The sequence below is a fragment of the Capricornis sumatraensis genome, chromosome 9 (assembly GCF_032405125.1).
Source record: "Capricornis sumatraensis isolate serow.1 chromosome 9, serow.2, whole genome shotgun sequence".
NCBI classification, from domain to species: domain Eukaryota; kingdom Metazoa; phylum Chordata; class Mammalia; order Artiodactyla; family Bovidae; genus Capricornis; species Capricornis sumatraensis.
Window position 1 is genome coordinate 95,836,106 of NC_091077.1, and position 21,880 is coordinate 95,857,985.

At 41.1% G+C, this 21,880-nt stretch overlaps 1 protein-coding gene across 1 annotated transcript in view; it reads right to left on the reverse strand.

The window, feature by feature from the left end:
• Window positions 1–21,880, reverse strand: part of LIX1 (limb and CNS expressed 1) — a 52,942-nt gene that overhangs the window by 17,954 nt on the left and 13,108 nt on the right. Inside the window, exon 2 of the mRNA XM_068981359.1 lies at window positions 13,001–13,164. Coding sequence (XP_068837460.1) covers window positions 13,001–13,164 — 164 coding nt within the window. The remainder of the gene's footprint in view (window positions 1–13,000; window positions 13,165–21,880) is intronic.

Sequence of the window (21,880 nt, forward strand, 5' to 3'; positions counted from 1 at the left end):
TTGACTGCAACCTCTGGGAGACCCTGGGTCAGAACTACCCAACTAAGCGGCTTCCAGACCCCTGATCCTCAGAGTGAGACAATGAGAAGTTCTGTGGCAATCTGTTACCCAGCCACAGAGAGCTAACACGGAAACTTTGCTCCCATCAGGTAATTGGGAACTTCTTCAGCCCACCCTTGAGGTCTGTCTGTCTTAGTTGCCCAGTCGTGTCCTACTCTTTGCAATCCCATGGACTGTAGTCCGCCAGGCTCCTCTGTCCATGGGATTTTCCAGGCAAGAATACTGGAGTGGGTTGCCATTTCCTTGAGGCAGAGCTCACTAATAGTAATCCTTGTTGCTGGGTGCTGAGCTAAGCTGTTCCAGGTGGTGCTAGTGGTAAGAACCCACCTACCAATGCAGAAGACATGAGACGTGGGTTTGATCCCTGGGTCCGGAAGATCCCCTGGAGGAAGAAATGGCAACCCACTCCAATATTCTTGCCTAGGAAATCTCATGGACAGAGGAGCCTGGCAGGCTATAGTTCACAGAGTCCCAAAGAGTTGAACACGACTGAAGTGACTTGGCATGCATGCACAAGCTAAGTGTTTTATGTCGATTGTCACATTTAGTTATCACCACAATCCTGTAAGGTTTATTTTATTGTGATCTTTACTTTTCCCTTGAGAAAACAGAGGTTATATAGCCCAAAGTCATACAACTTAAAAAATTATCAAAGCAGGATTAAACCCCCTGTCTGTCAGACTTAAAAGCCCAGATTTTTAACCACAACACTATACTGCTTGTCACAGAAATGGTCACCCACCTTGGAATAGAGAAGAGATATAATTTGGCTAAAGTTCCCAGCATTCCCCAAATCAGTATAGATAGTACTTTGAGTGAGTGAGTGAAGTAGCTCAGTTCCGTCTGACTCTTTGTGACCCCATGGACTGTAGCCTACCAGGCTCCTCTGTCCATGGGATTTTCCAAGCAAGAGTACTGGCATGGGTTGCCATTTCCTTCTCCAGGAGATCTTCCCAACCCAGGGATCGAACCCAGGTCTCCTGCATTGTAGGCAGATGCTTTACCGTCTGAGCCACCAGGGAAGTCATACTTTAGCCCAAGCTAAATACTTGGTACTCCGTGGATTGTTCTGACATAAGATTCCAAGAATATCTCCTCCCATTCCCACATGATGAACTCAACTTCTTTAAAAAGAAAAGGCCAAGGGAGAAGCAGTGTAGTGTCTCAAGAAAGTGTCCTCAGTGATGAAGGCATGTGCTAACAATTATATTAATATCATCTTCTCTCCTATGTCCTTTTGGTTCTTTTCTTCACCTGGACCATAGGGAGAAGGAAAATGGAGAAAGACCAGCTGTGATTAGAACAGGAGATCAACTGTCAGCCCCTGTTAGAATTTTCTTGTGCTGTCTGGAATTGTTCCCTTGGTTAAGAATGGAGCCAAGAGACTTGAGAGTTTTACCACACAAATCTTAAGGGTTTTACCTCAACAACTTTAAGATATATTTGGTAACCCTTCAAGAGCAAAAAGTCATTTAGATTAAACTTCTCTGGCTCCACCGGATGAGAAATTCTCCCAAGACCAGCTCCTTCTGGCTCTTTATTTTATTTTGGATGTGAGATCATTGACAAGCTGCTAGGAGCCCACAGGGTATGTTATAAAGACCATTGCTAAGCCTCAGCCAGCAGTCCAAACCAAGAATTCGAAACCTTTAGTTTTCATGGTAAGATCACCTGGGGAACTTGATAACATGCACATTCCCAGTCAGAGTCTCTTCAGATGGACCGCAGTGGGGGTCTGCATTTTAACAAGCTTCCCAGGTGATTCTGAGGCAGGTGGATCCAGGGCTATCCTTAGAGGAATGTTGCTCTAGCTTCTGTCCGTTCTGTCTCATTTCTAATCAGCAGAGGCAGAACCAGGTTTTCTGTGGGACCTGAAGCTTACCCAGTTTGAGGGATTTTGTATGAGAAAAACAATAAGAAATCACACATTTTAAAAACTGGCCTGTGAGTTTGAAGTCACCTATGCAGCAGAAGTCTCACTGGCTTCATGGTTGAGAGGGAGAACGGCCTCTGGTCACCACCACATGTGGGGTTTTCCCCTTCACACCAACTAATTCTCTTATGCCAGCTGGGTATGCTACAGTTCAGTTTAGTTCAGTTGCTCAGTCGCGTCCGACTCTTTGAGACCCCATGAACCACAGTACACCAGGCCTCCCTGTCCATCACCAGCTCCTGGAGTCCACTCAAACTCATGTCCATTGAGTCGGTGATGCCATCTAACCATCTCATCCTCTGTTGTCCCGTTCTCTGCCTGCCCTCAATCTTTCCCAGCATCAGGGTCTTTTCCAGTGAGTCAGCTCTTTGCATCAGGTGGTCAAAGTACTGGAGTTTCAGCTTCAACATCAGTCCTTCCAATTTTCACCCAGGACTGGTCTCCTCTAGGATGGACTGGTTGGATCTCCTTGCAGTCCAAGGGACCCTCAAGAGTCTTCTCCAACACCACAGTTCAAAAGCATCAATTCTTCGGTCCAAATCTCACATCCATACATGACCACTGGAAAAACCATAGCCTTGACTAGATGGACCTTTGTTGACAAAGTGATGTCTCTGCTTTTTAATATGCTGTCTAGGTTGGGTATGCTACAGTTTAACTCAATGCTGAAACTGTCCACCTGGAGATAGCATCAGATTCCATAGATGGCTCTGTCTAAAGCCATCTCACCTACCAGATGACCCCACTTCAGACACCAATCACACAAGTCCAGGCTGTCCCCTGTGTTTCTAACCAAACTGCTAAAAATGACAGATTCCTACAAGTCCTTCCTCAGCATCCATCATTTGCTAGAACAGTTCAGAAAACTCATAAAAATTAGTTATAGATTATTGATTTGTTATAAAAGGATACAACTCAGAAACAGTCAGAGAAAGATGCATAGAGCGAGGTGTGTGTGGAAGGACTCCAAGCTTCCATACCTTCTCCCAGCACCACCAACCTAGAAGCTCTCTGAATCCCACCATTTAGGACTTGTATGGAGTCTTCATAACATAAGCGTGATTGATGAAATTTTTGGCCACTGGTGGGTGCATAAATCAATCTGTAGCTCATCTCCCTTATCAGATCAGAGGTTGGGGCTGAAAATTCTAAACTTCTCATCAAATGGCTGATTCTCCTAGCAACCAGGCCCCATCACTAGGAGCTTCCCCAAAAGCCACTTCATTAACATAAACTCAGGTGTGGTATAACCCTTTATTTGTTATGAATACTAAAAGATACCTTTATCACTATTATCACTTAGGAAATCCTAGGGGTGTCAGGGGCTGTTGGGCAGGGGCCAAACCAAATACAACCGTCTGGGCCACCAGGGAAGTCTATATATGTCATTATGAATCTCAATATTGCAATAGTAAATTCACCTCTGCTAACATTAAACAGCCTAATTTCTTACTAGAGAAATTACTTTTACACAAAAGTTAGGGACAGCAGGATTCAGGTTGAAAAAAAAAATCATTTATGACTGTTCTTCTAAAATTAAGCCTTTAGGAAGTCTATAGGCACTTCTAACTTAAGTCTCAATATTCCTTTTTACTCAGCAGTTCTTATTTCTTCATGATAATTTTCCATGTGTCATACTATACAACAGAAAAATTAAACCAAGATTTATTTGTGGGTCAGTGGGCTGTCCTGAAATAAACTGGTAGTTAGTCCATTTTTTAGGATGTACAGAAATTTTTGAAATTCATTGAAATAAAATTTTAGCAGTCATGTACATATTGTAAACATAGAAATGCCCAATAAGATATTAGTTTTATTGTTAATTATTGATAACAATAAAAATTGAAATTATAAGTGCATTACTACTCACAGAAACATTTTCCAGCCAGGATGGCACAGTTTATACTCTGAATATTAACTTTCCTAGTATTCCTCATTTTATTAACAGTTTTTCCCATCCTTTGTATTAGAACATGTATTGAGTGACTATTTCTGGATACTAATATTTTTCTGTCCATACACCCCAACTATAGGGCTTTCAAAAGAAAGTCTGTGAAAAGATATCAATATAAGTGACTTTTCTCCATCTTAAACAATAGACTTTTTAGAATTTTTCACATTTGCATTTTAAAGACATCAAGAAAAATAAGTGTGCAGATCCCAAATCAAGTTAGGTACACTTTACTCTGTGCCTACTGGTGGTAGCTGAGGAGCTGAAAAGTGGTTGGTTAGGAGCAGGTTTTTTGAAAAAGACCCGTCATGTATTATGCATTTGACAGACTGTGTCTACATGTAGACTCAAAGCTGAAGACGCCGTCTTCTCGGGCCAACAGCAGATCAGTGTTATTTAGTGGCATTTGCTCAATAGCATGTTGGACCCAAGGGGCTCTCCCAAGCTGGGACTTTGCAGGTGGCAAAACCAAATAAACGGACTCTGTGTGAGGTGAGAATTCTTGCCCAGATTCTTTAGGCTGTCAAGCCTGTCATTCAGGTGGTGGGGGGCATTTGCTGGTGTGACTCAGAGTCCAAGTCTCAGCAAGTGACTTGCAGAGTTTGCGTGTACGGCCTGCCAGCTCTGGGCAGTGTCACCAACACCTCGGTTCCATCCTGACAGCAAGCCATCAGCACACAGAATGCCACACCAACCAGGCCCTGAGGCTAATTGTCCCCCTCTCAGCTCTTTAAGACCTTGACTGCCCTGGTCTAAGCATGAACATGTGCATGTGTTCCAATTTATCTAATTGTAGATATATTAGCTTTTTTTTTTCCCCTTCCCAGATGGTGATGAGGAAAAGGGCAACCGTTAAGACTCAATCACCCAAGTTAATATGGTGTCTCTTCCCCTGTAGGTCAGGCTGGCTGTAAATACATTGGGAACAATTTGGAGCTCTGTGTGTGCTGGGAATGGGGATGGGGGTAGGGGGTGGGTGGGGCGTCGGGGGGATGGTCTTTGCTAGGTGTGGGGGAGGGGCTGGTCTGGGAGTCCAATTTTCAGGGAAATCTCACCCAGTTCCTGTCAACTGAAAGAAACGTTTCATGCACATGGTGGGTCAGAATGTTATTTTTATAATATAAACCACCTGGCCTCCTCCTCCTTACCACTGCTGCAAATGCTATTCTACCTAGACCCAGGTCCCTGGCAACTATTACAAAACCATGTTGTGTTTGGCTCCTGGAGGTTTTTTTTCTTTTCCCTTTTTTCTTTTCTTCTTATTCTTTTTTTCAAGTTAAGGTGAAGACAAGATGGATTGATCAGGGCTCAAAATTTTGGTTTATTTTTACAGTTGCTTTGATGTAAGAGGACTTGGCTCTGATTGTGTGGAGAGAGATGCAGGGATGGGGTGGGGAAAGGTGAAGTCAGCCTTTCTTCCTCACTCAGCATCTCCTAAGACTGTGAGCATCTTCCTAAAGTTTAACAGCAAAGGCTGGGGAACCCCTCTGGAGATTGTCCCAAGTCTATTTACCTGGAACCTTTCCCCAAGCGTTATCTTTCAGTATATGTGGAGGTTCTTTTAGGAACAGCAATATGTGACTATCTCTGTTTACTTTGCTTGATGAAAAGTCAGCCAAGAGTTCTGGGTGATAACCAGGTCTCATGAAAACAATACTCACTTCCAGTTTCACAGGCAAGCCATGAAGGCCTGGATCATTAGCTGACATATGAGTTTCAAATGGGAAGGGGTTTTAACTAATCTTCCTATCTTTGAGTCTCATTAGTTGCCAAACAGGATGCTTTCCTGTGGAGATTTCTACCAGGAATACCTCCTTTAGAAGTTAAGTTATATTGCATAGCATGTCGTGCGTCTGCGTCTATACAAATCTAGTGACAGAGAAAAGGTCATGGCTGATTTTAAACAGTAATAGTTGACATTAAAACAGCATTAGTGCAAGGCAGTAGTCTCAGTTTTATGGCAGGAACTAAATCTTTCTTTCGAGCATGGAATGTTAAGGCTAGGCCTTATTTAATAATCAGTACAAAGAGAACATTACAATTCCATTTAGCCATGACTATGAATTAATCAAATTTTCTCCTAGTCCTTCTCTCTTGGGAGAAACTTAATTTCATAAACTTAGTTCATTGTGATTTAATACTTTAAAACAAAAAGGAGAATCATGCAACTTATGAAAGTCTAAAATATGTTTTATATCTGATAGTAAAGTGCGTTTATTGCCTTAAAAATGTTGTGGTTCAGTTGCTGTCATGTCCAACTCTTTGTGACCCCATGGACTGCAGCATGCCAGGCTTCCTGTTCTTCACTATCTGCCAGAGTTTGCCCAAACTCATGTTTATTCAGTCACCGATGTCACCCAACCATCTCATTCTCTGTTGCCCTCTTCCCCTCTGCCCTCAATCTTTCCCAGCATCAGGGTTTTTTTCCCCAATGAGTCAGCTCTTCACATCATGTGGCCAAAGTACCGAAGCTTCAGCATCAGTCCTTCCAATGAATATTCAGGGTTGATTTCCTTTAGGGATTGACTGGTTTGATCTCCTTCCTGTCCAAGAGACTCTCAAGAGTCTTCTCCAGCATCAGTTTGAAAGCATCAACTCTTTGGCGCTCAGCCTTCTTTATGGGTGGTGGTATGGAGTAATGTTCTAGAGTCAGGAGAGGACTTGAATCCTAGTCCTGATGATGTAGACGTGTGCTTTTAGGTGCTCCGTTCACTCTTTTTGAGCCTTAATTTGAACACATATACTTTTGGGAAGGGGTGTGGACTAGAGATACTATAGGCCTAAAAATAACTAAAACAAATGAAACATACCTATCCTTCTTTTGGGTAGTATGTAGCTAGGAAAAGTAGTTTTTCCAGGTGACGGGCTGTAGAAAAGTAGTCTTCCCAGGCAAAGGCTTTGGTGTGAAAACCAACTGGCATAAAAATGGAAGGCCTCTTACAGACAGTGCTTTGGAAGAAGCTCATTTGCTCTGAGTGTTTTCCCACTTACTTCTCCCAACTGTGACTTGTTACACAATGCCATATATTGGTTGAAAATGAAAAGAAAAGAGAAAAATCAATCAACATATTTTTATGGAAATATTAAATGTCTCAATTTTATATGGTGCTTGGCATGATACAAAAAGCCCAAGTACCACAAAATAGGTGAAAAAAAAGTACCGCAGTGAATTAGCGTCCTAAATGTCAAATAAATTAAACTATCACATCAATGTTTTAGCCAGGGGATACATTTTTTATACAATCAAAACTCATATACATAAATAATCACATGGTATAGTATTATACTCAAAAAATTTTTTACTTTTTATTCCAAATAAGAATAAAGTGCACTAACCCAAATCATTCTAGCAGACTATAGGGAAGACTATGTCACTGGCTGGAAAACAAAAACTTGAATCACAAAACTTTTAATCAAAATATAAAATAAGAGAAAATACTCAATTAAGTTCCCCCTTTTGGATTTGGAAACAAAACAGCTGCTGAAACAATGAGTGGCTTTCCTTCTGAGTTCATCAAGAGGGGAGCCAGACGTTGAGCTGATGGCTCTTGTGTTGTTCTTATTGTAAAAAGTGGAAATTATTGCAAGTTTTTGTGGTCATGATATGTGGCTAGGGAAGGATTAACTGCCTAGACAAAAATGGCATGGAGAGAATACATCCAAAATGCATGAATTCATACTTAATGCCTGCAGTATTAGAAGATAGTTTCTTTTATAAAAGACAATAGGCACTAATGTGTTTCAGTATAACTTTCTAAAAGAAAAATAGTTTAGTAACAATAGATTGTTTTATTTATTGTTTAGAAACTCAAAAACAAATCATATTTTCACTTCTCTTTTTCTATACCAAAGCAGTTTATGAAGGCATGGTTAAAAGGCAGATTTATGGTTGATTTATCTCCCTCTGGCTGTTTTTTAGGGGGTTGTGGCATTAAAACCAACTGAAAATTCTTCAATTAGTCTTCTTGGACACAAGCCTCCCGTTTACTTCAGTGGGAGGTTTCTTTTCATAAAACCAGTGGTTTGTGTCCACCAGAGCCTTTTGACTGCTTTCCTTTGATTAATCAGAAGACTAAGCTCAGTCTGAATACCGCTTTTCTAAAGAATGAATGGGCGTAATCTCTTAGAGCTTTCATGAACCAGAAGGATTAATCCTGCAATCCAGTCCCATACTCCACTTCAAGTATTTTCAATTACTTGGCACCATTGGAGGTGACGTCCATGGCTCAGTGAGAAGGCTACTGCTGGCATAATGATTTCTCCATGTCCCAGCACATGGTCTTGGCGTTAATAATCCATCGTGAAATGATTTGCAGTGCACAAGGGTGACATTTGATTACATGAGAGGCATTGCAGGAATGAGCATGTAGGCTCTCACAGACCAACTGCTGGCAAAAAGATGATGAAATGTTATGTGGTGAAAATAGCTTTTAAGATGGTTTCTGAAGAACCAAGAAAAGTGTAAGGACATTGCTTTTGGAGAAATTTTCTTTTTCTCTTTTTCCCTTCCTGGTTTTCCTTTCTCAAATCACAGTTTTGGGGGCCAAATGGGTTAAGATTTGGCAGCCAATCACCCAAGCACATTTTCAAAACATATTTGATTCAGGAAATTCTGGATCTTTTAAAGCAAGGATGTTAACAATCCTCCTGAGAATCTTAAAATATGATGGTTTAAACATAAGGAAAAGGAAACCCTGAAATGATCAGAGAAATCACCAAGAGGCCACCTTGCTGAAGAGTTCAGTTTTAAAAATTTTGTTTCCTGTTTTTTAGAGACCACAAAGAGGATGGTAAATTTACTACATATGGAAAGTCTTACCATTTGGGATAGAAATTTATGGGATGATTGGGAAATTCATAGTTCTCAAGGCAGCAAATACAAAAACAAAACATTAAAATTTCTTAGACTTACATCCTCTAGATCCATTCATAGATCTGTCAAATGTGTTATATTCTAAGTACATTATAATAAATGTAGTTATTACATATGAACAAACATAACACATGCCTGGGTGTGAGTATGGCCAAATATTGGTTATGTGAGCTTGTGGGTGGAGGAAAAGTTACTTTGCATAAATGAAATTCAGAGAGAATTAGAAGATTTTTTTTTAAAATCAATAAGTTAAAATCAATTCACTTTTACAAACTAATCACAGACAGGAACACAATAATATCAGCTGACTTTAATGTTACTGATTTTTCCTTCCTAGCCCACCATCTTGCAGAGTTAGGTGAAATACCTTAGTTGACGTATTATGTTGTATATAACAGTATATACTGTTTTATATATCAGTCATTAGTGATAATATTCTAAAAAAGGACAAATATAAACTTCATTGATTTTTTTGATTTGTTATTCATCATTTAGCTATTCATTCAACTTCCCTGGTGGTTCAAATGGTAAAGAATCTGCCTGCAATGCAGGAGACCTGAATTTGATTTCTGGGTTGGGAAGACCCCTTGGAGAAGGGAATGGCTACCCACTCCAGTATTCTTGTCTGGAGAATTCCATGGACAGGGGAGCCTGGCTGGGCTACAGTTCATGAGGTTGTAAGGAGTCAGACACGACTGAGCAACTATCACCTTTTTCCTTTTCAATAACAATTATTAGGCACTTACTATATGCAAAACACAGTACTTGACATTTTAGCAATATAAGGATAGAGACTCTGTCCCTGAGGCACTTAACGTTGTATTATAGAGACCGAACATGCACATAAGTAGCTGTTGTTGCTGTTTAGTCACTAAGCCATATCCCACTCCTTTGTGACCCTATAGGTTGCAGCCCACCAGGCTTCTCTGTCCATGGGATTTTCCAGGCAAGAACATTAGAGTGGGTTGCCATTTCCTTCTCCAGGGGATCTTCCTGACCCAGGGATTGAACTCAAGTGTCCTGCATAGTAGGCAAATTCTCTACCGCTGAGCCTACAGGGAAGCCCCATAAGTAGTATAAGGTAAAAAACATTAAATACTAGAAAAGAAACAAGGATAACTGCTTAGGAAAATCAGAGGAGGTAGAGACTTTCAATAGGAAGATTCAGGGAAAGTTCATGGAGAACATGCTATCTGAGTGAAGTCTGGGAAGGCAGGCAGGGTTTAGACACGAAGAGAAGGCGGCGATAGAACTTCAGAAGTAGGTCACACTTGCAAATGTCTTTCTTATTTATCTTTTCAAAGATATAGTTTTTGATTTTGTTGACTGGGTTTGCCAGTTTTGGCCCTATTTCATATCAGATCCTCCAAAGGTATCCTGCATATAAGTCCAATCTACCTTAAAACAAAACAAAATCCCTGCAAAGAGTGAAATCAATGATGAAAGTCCTTTGATCCATGAACAGAATGCGGTCTCTAAGTCTCATACAGTCACAGAGCTGTGTAACTTTTGTTATGAACTTGCTTGGAAGATGGTGGGCCATTTCAATATGAATATCTGTGCTGCTTTAACTCAAAGAAATTTTCTTTGTATTTATTTGTATTAATACAAATTCTTCTTTGTATTTATCTCTTAGTATTTATTTCGTCCCCTTATTTCCTTTGTCTCTTTCTAGAACGCTTATTAGATTACTGTTTACCTCCAGGATTAGTCCCACGTTTCCTGTCCTGTCTTTTTTCCATCTCTTTGTCTTTTTGCTCTAAGTTCCAGAAAATTTACTTTGTTATTTAGTTTTCACTTTGTTATCCTTTATCAGTTTGTCTGTGATCTATGTCTACTCATCTATTTACTCACTTTTTAATTTTATTGTTCCAATCTTGTGATCCCATTTTAAATTTCCTGTTTCCTGCTTGCTTCTTTTTCCATAGCTATTTTAGGGATACTTATCTTTTCATAATTTTCTGAAGATACTTTTTGTAACACTATTTTAGGTACTCTGCTGTTTGAATTGTTTCTGTTCTTTTATTTGCCTTTTTTCTTTTGCTTTTCTTCAGATGTTTGGTGATCTTTAGATCTTTGACATTCATGGACAAAAAAAAAAAAAAAACAACCCAGATTATTTAAGCAGCTGGTAAGACCTTGCTCTGTGGCTGAGTAGGTCTGTTTTCTTAGGAGGCCTCCCCTGAATAGAAGTCTGATGCAAGCTCTGTATGAATGGGCAGCCTTTACCTTGAATGCTCAGCGATGGACCTACAGACTCACAAGGATTAGAGAATCCTCTCCTCAGTTGCTGCCTTTCTTTCCCCTCCCCTGTCCCTCATTCATGCCTAAGTGTCTAGGGTTACCTCAAGTTCTGTTCTAAAGCTTCTAGACCACTTTCAAATCATCCTCATCAGGCAATTCACTTTCACTAGTCAGAGGTAAAAATCTACTGCTGACCACAGCTCAGGGCAGAAGAAAGCAAGACCTCACTGGCTGGCAGTGTCTGAAGTTTTGAAGGCAGTTCTTTAAAATTACCCCATGCTCCTGTCAGAGTAAGTCTTCTGAAACATGCTTGAATATATCTTGCACCTGCTCAGAATTTTTCAAGTGTTTTGATTTTATATAGAATAAAGCCTATTCTTCATTGCAAAGCATGAAGACACTTACAGCTTGATGTGAGGGCCTAACCATCTTCTACCATTTCGCTGCCACAGACACACTTAGGCTCCTCTCATTCTGAAAATGCTTGTGGTTCTCTCATTCCATGCCTGTGTACACTCTGTTCGCTAGGCTGAGAATGTCATCTTGCCTTCACCAACTGGCAAAGACACCCTCAATTGCACATCTCCATTTGTGATTGCTTCCTGTGAATCCTTTTTTGACTTTCCTTAGGCAGACATAGGGTTGTGGGTCTATTTATTAAACTACATCTTCCCTTCACTCCACAAAGGATTTGAAATAATATAAAACAGATACATGGTAACAGGATGAAATAAAATGAGTGAGGCACACCAAGTTCAAAGGAAGGGTAAAGGCAGAGATATAAATAATATCAAGTATGAGATTAGTCCTAAGAATTACATGATGCAAAGTTTTATAGATTTCTACTCCAAAGAGATACACTGAAATCTTGCCTCTGAACTTCTTAGTTGTCAAAGCTAAGAGGGAAAGTTGAGTTCTGAGTTTCACATTGTCCATAAACTATAATTGAGGCATTTTTGCCAGCTATTGAAAATTAAGAAAGTTTACTATACCAAAGGGCTATTTACAAAGGTGATTGGTAAACTGAGAAGTTCTTACCTTTATGCCTTCATTGACCCTCGAATATAATGATGTAATTACTATAAATTTTTTGTACATTTCTTTCCTCAAAGTATGGACCATATATCCTCATTACTTGGCCCAGTGCTTGATATCTCCTAGTCACTCAATGAGTATTTGTTGCACACACTGGATAGTCAGATGCTGATTGTTTGTACAAACAATCTAGGGGTACAACTAGAAATGTATCATCATTTATACCCCTTTCATAAACATAATAAAGAATTAACCAACTAGAAGAATCTTTATACTGAAGATCAGAACAATGCTTGGAATACCTCTATAACCAGATAAACACATTGCATGTATATCTCATATGACTCCCAACAAACCCCATGGGTATTATTCCCTATCTCAGAATCAGGGAAATAGATAAACATTTCCCCAAGGTCTACAGATATTCAGAGCAGAACTTGGGATTAGCACAGGTGCCTGAACCCAGCCTGAACCCAGCCCTGTGACTCTCAACCTTTGCTGTAGGTTCATGCACTGGTGTGTAGTAGATTACTATTTGATTACAGATTTCATGAACATGAAGACTTTCTACTGATGGAAAGGCCCTGATGGAAGAACTTTGCCCAAGTTCCTTTGTTCTTTAAGGCTTATTCCAAAATGTTTGAGGGAAAAGGCAGCAGCTATCAGGCAAATAAAATGCTTTAAAATTCATTTTCCACAAAGCAATATCAGGGGATAGCACCCTAATTAAAAACTACTCAATTTAAAAGCCAGAACCTCTGACCAATTTTTCTCTGATGTGACGGAATATGGCACAATTTTTTTTCATTACAACCAAGAAAACTTAACGATGTTACCATTTTACAAAAAGGCTTACTCTATGTCATCTCTATCAGCTTTCACTGATCAGTTTATGGTTTCTTACCTGAAAATTGCCAAAACAGCTTCCCCCTGGGAGGGTCACATAACTCACGTAGGGTGGCCCAGGAGACGGCAGCGACTCGTAGACCACCACACCTTCACTCGGGAATGCAGCCCTCTGCTGCTGCTTGCTTTCCCAAAATTCCTGTAACATTGACACAACATTCACTGAAAAAGACAAGAAAAATAATCAGTAATTAAGGGTGGACATACCCTGGCAAAAACAATATTTTATTTGTGGGTTGGATCGTGTAACATGTCATTTCCAGTGTAAGGAAAACAAAGTATGTGTATGTTCGGGTGGGGTGGGGGTGGGGTGCTTTCAGTTGTGAAAGAGGCAAATACTATTTAACACAAAAGTGTTTAATTTTTCATGAGCATGGCTGAAGGGGTTTGGCACCATAATTCTAATGACATTGCAGCCTGTTAAAATTACAATTTAATTTTTGATATCAAATTTAAAAATCCCTTCCTTCTTTGAAAATTTTCCTTAAAAATTCTGTCCAGAGCTATGATTATCCATGAATCCCATTTCTCATAGATCCTTAGACCTGCAAAGGGAAAGCTAAATTCAAAGGTAAAAATGAAACTTTCATTGGAACTCACCTATTTTAAGATTTAAGAGGAGAAAAGCAGAAAGAAGAAAACTCTTTCATGCTCGTCTCCACCCTAATCTAAAGGAGAATGAAAGCAATTGTGTAATAAGCAAGAGGCTGGGGAAAAAAAAAAAACTGTAAGTGAAACTAATAACATGGAAACCTTGTTAAGGACCACGTCTGTTAGATGACTTCAGAAAACATAGTAATGGCTACAGCCATGTGTTTTGGATTAAATGACCTGTGATAGCCTGCAGAAGTTCCAGATCAAATTAGGTGGGTTTGTTTATCCTCTACTGCAAATTGAATTATGGAAATTAACAAGGATAATAGAATTGTAGAGGCAAAGGAGACCCTATAGGTCATGCCGGCGAAACTCTGCTCGATGCCCGAATTCCTTGCACAGTTCCACTGACAGCTGCTCATCTGCCCTGATTCTGAACATGTGGAAGGACCTGGTACTTGGCACATCTTAAGGTGGACCATCTCAGATGCTAATGGTTTTAACTATAAAAAGGTCCTTTTGGGGAATGAGCTGAACTCTGCATTCCTATAATGTTCCTGCAAGCAGGCTATTTCTCATTTCTGGGACTCTGACCTCAGAGAAGTTAATCCCCATCTTCGCAAGCAAACCCACTACATACTTGAATGTGGCATAGGAAATATGTTGTTTTTGCCTACCTGGCATTTGCTTTTCCTCTTTGTGGGAATAGCCTAAAAGCTTTCTTTAATGAACCACCTTTCTTTCAATCATGTCTTCTCCAGGGCTGAAGGCTGGATATTACCTCAAAGTCAAGTCACTTAGGGTCCAATAATTTTTGCTGGGAATAGTGGGAGACTGGATTCTCCTTTTTCACTAGATTGTTGGAGGTATGGGAGAGAAGTGTGGTGCTGCTCCACGTAAGGAGGAAATCATGGCTGAAAAGCAAGCCAGCATGGAGAAGGGCAGAACCAAGAGACAGGGAAAGACAGACTATGTTCTCATGTCATAGTCTGAGCTCCTGAACCAACACAACTGCTTTTTCCTTAAGCCATTTTGAATTGGTGTCTCTCACTTGTATATGAAGGCATACTAATGTAGAAAGCTCTCAGGTTTCCTCAAGTTCTAGATTAAATAGCTTTTTTCTTTCAAACATTCTTTGTGTAGTATGGTGTCTAGGCCCTTTGACACCCTCCTGGTATATTTCTGAATATATGTGCTTCAGAATGTAGGGCTTTGCTATTTTGCAGGAAATCAGGAGAGTCACAGTTTGATCTGGAGGCAAAAATATTTCACAACCACCTTCTAAGCTGTTGAATAGAGCACCTGGCTCTTTTACTTCATTCTTAGGTCACTGATCAGCTTCCAGCTTTACAGGGCATAGTTCAGGAAAATTATCGAGATGCCTAAGGAATTGGATGTCTGTATATATTTAAGAACTGCCGTTTTTAGTATTTAAGATGTATTTTGGGAAATAAACCGGGAACTATAAAACTGTCAGGGGAGATAATTGAATTAACCAATAAAATGTATGCTGATTGGTCGAGGTGAGCTTAGTAATCACAGACATTTTTTATTCATTCAGAAATATTTGAAGTGATATTTTCTACCAGTTGACGTCACTCAGAATAGAACTTTCATTTCCTAAATTGTGTTTCTGCTCCCTAACTTCCACTCCCTCCCATGTCCAGGAAAACAAGTATTTTTTGAGCCAGCTGATCCATCTTTCTACTTGTAGGTATCTCCAGAATTCAGCAGTGATGTCTTGAAGATTAAAGCAGTGATGTCTTGAGGCCTAAAACCAAAACCAGCGGTCTGTTGCTCTGATAGTCAGCAAGGGCCATTAGGCTGCTATTTTCAGTTAGTTCATTGCTGAATGATGTTCAGCTAAGACCTGGAGTAAGAAGATGAAGACTCATACTTATCTAGGTAAAATGAACACAAGAATTTTGGCATGTAAAACTGTGTGGATTAGAGTTCAAAGTACATACTAAGTAAAATTTATGGAGGAATAAAAGTAGCAGGTTTCAGATCTTTTATTCTGCAACTTTGAAGGATTTCTTTGATGATCTTGTGTATGTCATCACCTCTGAAAAGTGCAACATATGTACATGCACACACACAACTCATCTTTCTATCTCTATCTCCTCTTGTCGACTGGAAAAACCAGATGAATGGAGTGCAGAGGGAAGAGGGCCAGCTTGTTGTTTGGAATTTCCAAGATCAGCATATCTGAAGATGCTTTATTTATGAAGCACACGCTTCTTTATTTTTTTGAGGTAGTAACAAACAAAGTTCACAGACAGCGTCAAAGAGAACGCTAACAAAAGGTCAAGTATGCTGAACAAAACCACCCAAATTTGAGGAAAGGCCTCACGGCACAGTTTAGACTCCAGCTGCAGCTGCACCTTCACGGACCAGCCAATGACCCTGACTTTCACGTTACAAACTTAGGCCACCAAGCATGCGATATCTCTCCTTACATGTAGGGACCCATCTGTGCGTGTGCTCAGGTCCACCTTATTTCCCTCAGTCTCACGTGAATTTGTGTCGCTTCTACTGGGCATTCTCTTGCCCTTCTATTTTTAAATGTTTCTTCTCCTCACTGCTTCTCAGCAGCCATATGTATGCCCAAGACAACAATAAATGCATAATGAATCAAAAGAAGTACTCGACCTTGGGACCACTTTTGGTTTCTAGTTATTCAGATTTTCTCAGTATAGCCCAAGCTGCTGGAAAGAATATTCTGTATTACTCTCTCTGCTTCTCTATCTTCCGTTCATTTTTAACCCACCACAATCTGGCATTCTGCTACATTAAGCTTCTGAAACAACTCTGGCAAATATCACTAATTCTAACTTTCAGTCCGTATTGATTTGACCTCTAGCTGCATTTGACACAGCTGATAAATTTCTTCTAGAAACTTGCATATCCCTAGCCTTTTTGACTGTATTCTCCCTGTCGCTATCATTTCTTCTGAGTCGTTTTCATGGGTCTCTGTTCCCCTGCTCACCCTTCACGGTGTTTCGCGTGAGAGTCTTGTTTGTCTTAGTCTTTTCTGCTTCACTCTGTTGCTCTTGAATAACAGAGCCTCGCTGTATTCGTCCATCTGCCGTAATATACGCCAGTGGTTACATTCTCCTGTAACTTCAGCTTTGTTAGCAGATCTTTCCATTTGTTTGTGGCTTAAATGCAACATATTGCTCAAACTCAACCCATTTTCTTTCCCAAAAAACTCTTTTCCTGAGCCACTTAAAAAGTGATTTTATCATCTACCCAGTCACACAAATCAGAAAACTGACAGGAACTTTCAACTTAATTTCCTCTTTCCAGACCTAATAAGGGCTAGAGTTCTGTCCCTTCCATATCCCGATGACTCTGATCACCGCTTCCTCTCAGTTAATATTGCCATTGCTTCGTGGGTTCACATCTCACCATATATACCACAGTACCCTCCTGACTCCAGCCACCCTCCCATCTAACCCATCCCCAGCTGTTGCCAGGTAATCTTTCAGAACCTTCTGGTTGATTAAATCACTCCCATCTTAAAATCCTTCTGTGAGTCCCTCATTACCTGCAGAGCAAATAGCTCCTTGACAAGTCACAGAAGGCCCTATGTCTTGATTCTCTTTCTCATCCCAAACTTCTCTCCTCAAATCAAACCCCAGGCCCCTCTCTCTTTCATGCCTTTTATGCTGTTAGCAAGCCCCTTGCTTCTATCCGCCCTCTTGAATGCCTTTCCATTCTGTCATCTTCCTGGCTGGCACCTACTCATTTTTCTTTTTTTTAAAAAGATCTACCTCCAACAATAGCTTCTTAAAATGAAAACAAACCCAAAATAATCTCTAAACCCTTCCCCTGGAAACTGCAGTGCTCTGAGATAGCATGGATACTACGTGGGGGCTTGTTAGAAATGCAGGGTCTCAGGCCCCACCCCAGGCCTACTGAACCAGAGTCTACATTTTTAACAAGATTCGCAGGCGATCCAACACACATTAAAGTTGGAGAAGCCCTGGGTAGGGTAGGAAGAAGTTGCTCTTCTCGTCTCCCTTATCACGTGCCTATTATATGCCAGGTATTAGGCATTTTCTCATTTAACTCTTACAACACCTTCTAGAAATAGGTATTATCATCCGCAACCTAGAGATAAGAAGTCAGAAGATGCTCAGGGTACAGTCCAGTCACACAGCTATTAACTCTCAGCCTTGGGATTTTTAACTTCGTTTGGTCTGGATGTATAGTCTCGCTCTTTGCTCATTCTGAGCCACTCCTAATTAAAATGGAGTTTAAGTTGTTTTCATGCATGTCTACACCTATCAGGAGGATTTTAGAAGCATAATAAATGTTGGCTGAATAGCTGACGCCATTAAAGTTGCGCAAGATGTGCTGCCTTTGCGAAGCTGTTGGCAGGGAAGGCGTAGGGGACTCTGCACTAGAGTTACTTTACCTGCCCCTTTCTATGGGCCATTTTTCTGATGCTTGTCTTTGGCAGTCAAACAAAGCAAAGGGTTAATATTTATATTTCTCCACGCACATGATATGACACATTGCCAGCTTGGAATTGTCACAGTGAATGTCAGTCTGTGTCATGTGAACAGGTGTCCTGATCAACCTTCAGCCAATACTCTGCTCTGGCTAAAAGCAACACTGTAAACACCCAACAGTCACGGGCTTCAGAAGGAGCTGGGATTAAGTCTCACATTCCAGTCCCTCCTTTCAAGGAAAAGTGACTAAAGAAGAGACCACAAGAGGAACAACAGCAAATGACAAAAGACTGAGGAAGGCCTTGGAGCTGGTTTCCTGGGAGGGGCGTGAACACAAGTCAAGGTCAAGTCTCTCTGCCTGATTGTGCCTTCTCCCTGAGGGTCAAGGGGCTATAGTCTGGAACACATATTTTTTTGGCTATGCATTATTTCTCCCAAAGTTTAGTGAAATTCTTTTTGAAGAGTTTCTACATTGTTTGAATGGACACTGAAGGAAAAGGGCTTTTATTCATAAGCCAGGACAAGATACACTAATCATTCATGGGGAGTCTAGACACCAGACAGGAGAGAGGCAGTGAATCCTGAGCTGGAGATCCAGGGAAATCAGATGGGTAACAACCTGGCTGATGCTGGAGTCAGAACAAGTTGAGCGACCTTCCAACTTCAGGGTTTAACACTCATAGGCCATCCATAGGTCTTGCCTTTGATAAGGCTACTGATGTTTAACTGGAAAAATTACTATACAGAAATAGAATATCAAATGGCTGAGGCTGGGGGTATGAGAGGAAGTGGAAGGAGAGAGAATTGTTGGGGAGATCCTAGGAATGATCGCATGAAATCCAGTTCCTTTTTGTGACTTCTGTCAGATTATAACATCTGAGAGTTAAAACAAGAAAAAAACAAAATAACCCCTGAGTTGACTTTGCATATCAGACTTCTTAATCACTCTCCACTACTCCACGTTGCTTTCTCAGACACATGCAATAGACCCTGTTCTGGACTAAATATTTGTGTCTCTCACACATTCATATGCTGAAGCCCTAACTCACAATATGATGTTATTAGAAGTTGGGAACACAGGGAGATAGTCAGGTTTAGATGAGGTTATGAGGGTTGAAGTGAAGTGAAGTCGCTCAGTCATGTCCGACTCCTTGCGACCCCATGGACTGTAGCATACCACACTCCTCCATCCATGGGATTTTCCAGGCAAGAGTACTGGCGTGGGTTGCCATTTCCTTCTCCAGTGCATCTTCCCGACCCAGGGATCAAACCTGGGTCTCCCACATTGTAGGTAGATGCTTTACCATCTGAGCCACAAGGGAAGTCCTTATGAGGGTTAGACGTAACCTTATGAGGTTAGATGTAAACTAATGGCTCAGTTGGTAAAGAATACACCTGTAATGCAGGAGATTCTAGTTTGATTCCTGGGTCTGGAAGATCCCCTGGAGAAGGGATAGGCTACTCACTCCAGTATTCTTGGGCTTCCCTTGTGGCTTAGCTGAAAAAGAATCTGCCTGCAATGCATGAAACCTGGGTTCAATCCTTGGGTTGGGAAGATCCCCTGGAGAAGGGAAAGGCTACCCACTCCAGTATTCTGGCCTGGAGAACGCCATGGACTATCCTGTCCATGGGCTTGCAAAGATCTACATGGCAAATAGATGGAGAAACAGTGGAAACAGTGACAGACTTAATATTCTTGGGCTCCAAAATCACTGCAGATGGTGACTGCAGCCATGAAACTAAAAGAAACTTACTCCTTGGAAGGAAAGTTATGACAAACCTAGGCAGCATATTAAAAAGCAGAGACATTACTTTGCCAAGGCTTTGGTTTTTCCAGTAGTCATGTATGGATATGAGAGTTGGACTATAAAGAAAGCTGAGTGCAGAATTGATGCTTTTGAACTGTGGTGTTGGAGAAGACTCTTGAGAGTGCCTTGGACTGCAAGGAGATCCAACCAGTCCATCCTAAAGGAGATCAGTCCTGAATGTTCATTGGAAGGACTGATGTTGAAGCTGAAACTCCAATACTTTGGCCACCTGAGGCAAAGAGCTGACTTATTTGAAAAGACCCTGATGCTGGGAAAGATTGAGGGCAGGAGGAGAAGGGGATGACAGAGGATGAGATGGTTGGATGGGATCACTGACTCAATAAACATGAGTTTGAGTAAGCTCCAGGAGTTGGTGATGGACCTGGAGGCCTGGTGTGCTGCAGTCCATGGGGTCGCAAAGTCGGACACGACTGAGTGACTGAACTGAACTGAACTGATGAGGGTTAGAGCCCCACGGTGGGACTGGTATCTTTATAAAAGCAGAAGGAGACACCACCGTTTCCTCTCTCAGCCTTGTGAGGACACAGCAAGAAGGCTGCCATTTGTAAACCAGGAAGAGGTCTCTCACCAAAACACTGATTCTGCCAGCAACTGTATCTTAGATCTGTGAGAAATACTATTACATTTCTGTTGTTTAAGCCACCCAGTCTGTGGTATTTTGTTCCAGCAGCCCAAGCTGACTAAAACAAACCTCTTCAGTGGTTTTGAATACTTTTTTATCAATAAGAAGACAATTTGCTATGCAGTTGATAGGCATTATTGTGGGTAATTTCTTTCTCACTGTGTTTTGAAATTTGAACACGAGAGTCTCCAGAGGAGTGACTAGATCTCCAAGCAAGTCTTTCATTAAGTGAGGTTTCCCCCTTCCTCCAGCTTTCTTTCTGATTATAAAGTTCAGCATTAAAGCTTCACAGAAGGCAGTGGACCAATGAAGACATCCAACAGTGTGGACACCTTAACAGTCCAGCCTTTGACCCTTTCCAGCAGAAAGCCTCAGTTAGCTTCAGCAAAGGCAGTGACTTCGCTTGCCCTTGAACACACACTGCATGCTTTTTTCCCCATGCTTTGGTTCAAGTCCTCCTTCCTACCCTGAGTGTTGTTTCTGCCTCTCCTCTCTAACCATCCAATTTACTCTCAAATTTCAGAGGAAATGCCACCTCCTCCATCATGCCTTACTGCCTGATTCCAGCCCACATGAATGGCCTTTCCTTGAATGCTCTTATTCCATCAGTGGCCCTGTGTCTCAGCACTTAATCTCCTATAAACCATGCTAATAAAATGGATGTGGTGCTCCTGGCTAAATTTATCAAGTCAGACTTGGCTGGGCTTACTTCTGGCCAGAGGAATGAAATGCCTTGGGATAACAATTCATCTTATAGAGAAGAGCTGTATGTTATTTACCTCACAGCAGATTGTGATTCCAGAGGATGGACACTCTGGTTCATTCCTCTCTGTATCCTCCTTGGTATCTAGCACAGGCCTGTTCATCTAGAAGCAGTTGCTGAATTCATCTGGACTCTTAAACAATACTCCACATCTGAACCACGCAATGGAATGAACACACAGAAGAGAGGTGAAAGTACTCTTGGAGTACTTTTAAAGTACAATTCATGGAGAGATTAAGACTTCCTTCTAGAATAGGAGATTTTTTATATGAACCACCATGGTGCCCACACAGCGTGGGTGTGTTGGTGATAGCCATGTCTCAGCTGGAGATGGTTGAGTATGTGCAGGAAGATGAAGCCTGGGTAGGGTGATTGCTAGTTGCTTGCCAGCTAGGGTTTTACTTTCATGATAACTAGAGCTTATGGGTATGCTGAACAGAGATCTAAGTAATTTTGTCTTAAAGTATCAGTTCTCCATTTATGTTGACTGCCTGGAGGATAGTGTTGAAAAGGATTTGAAAGTAGTATCTCTGGGATCAGTGGAACAGAATACACAATTAACCAGCAATGAGGCCCTGGTCTATCTGGGGACCCTGACCTTGATGGCACA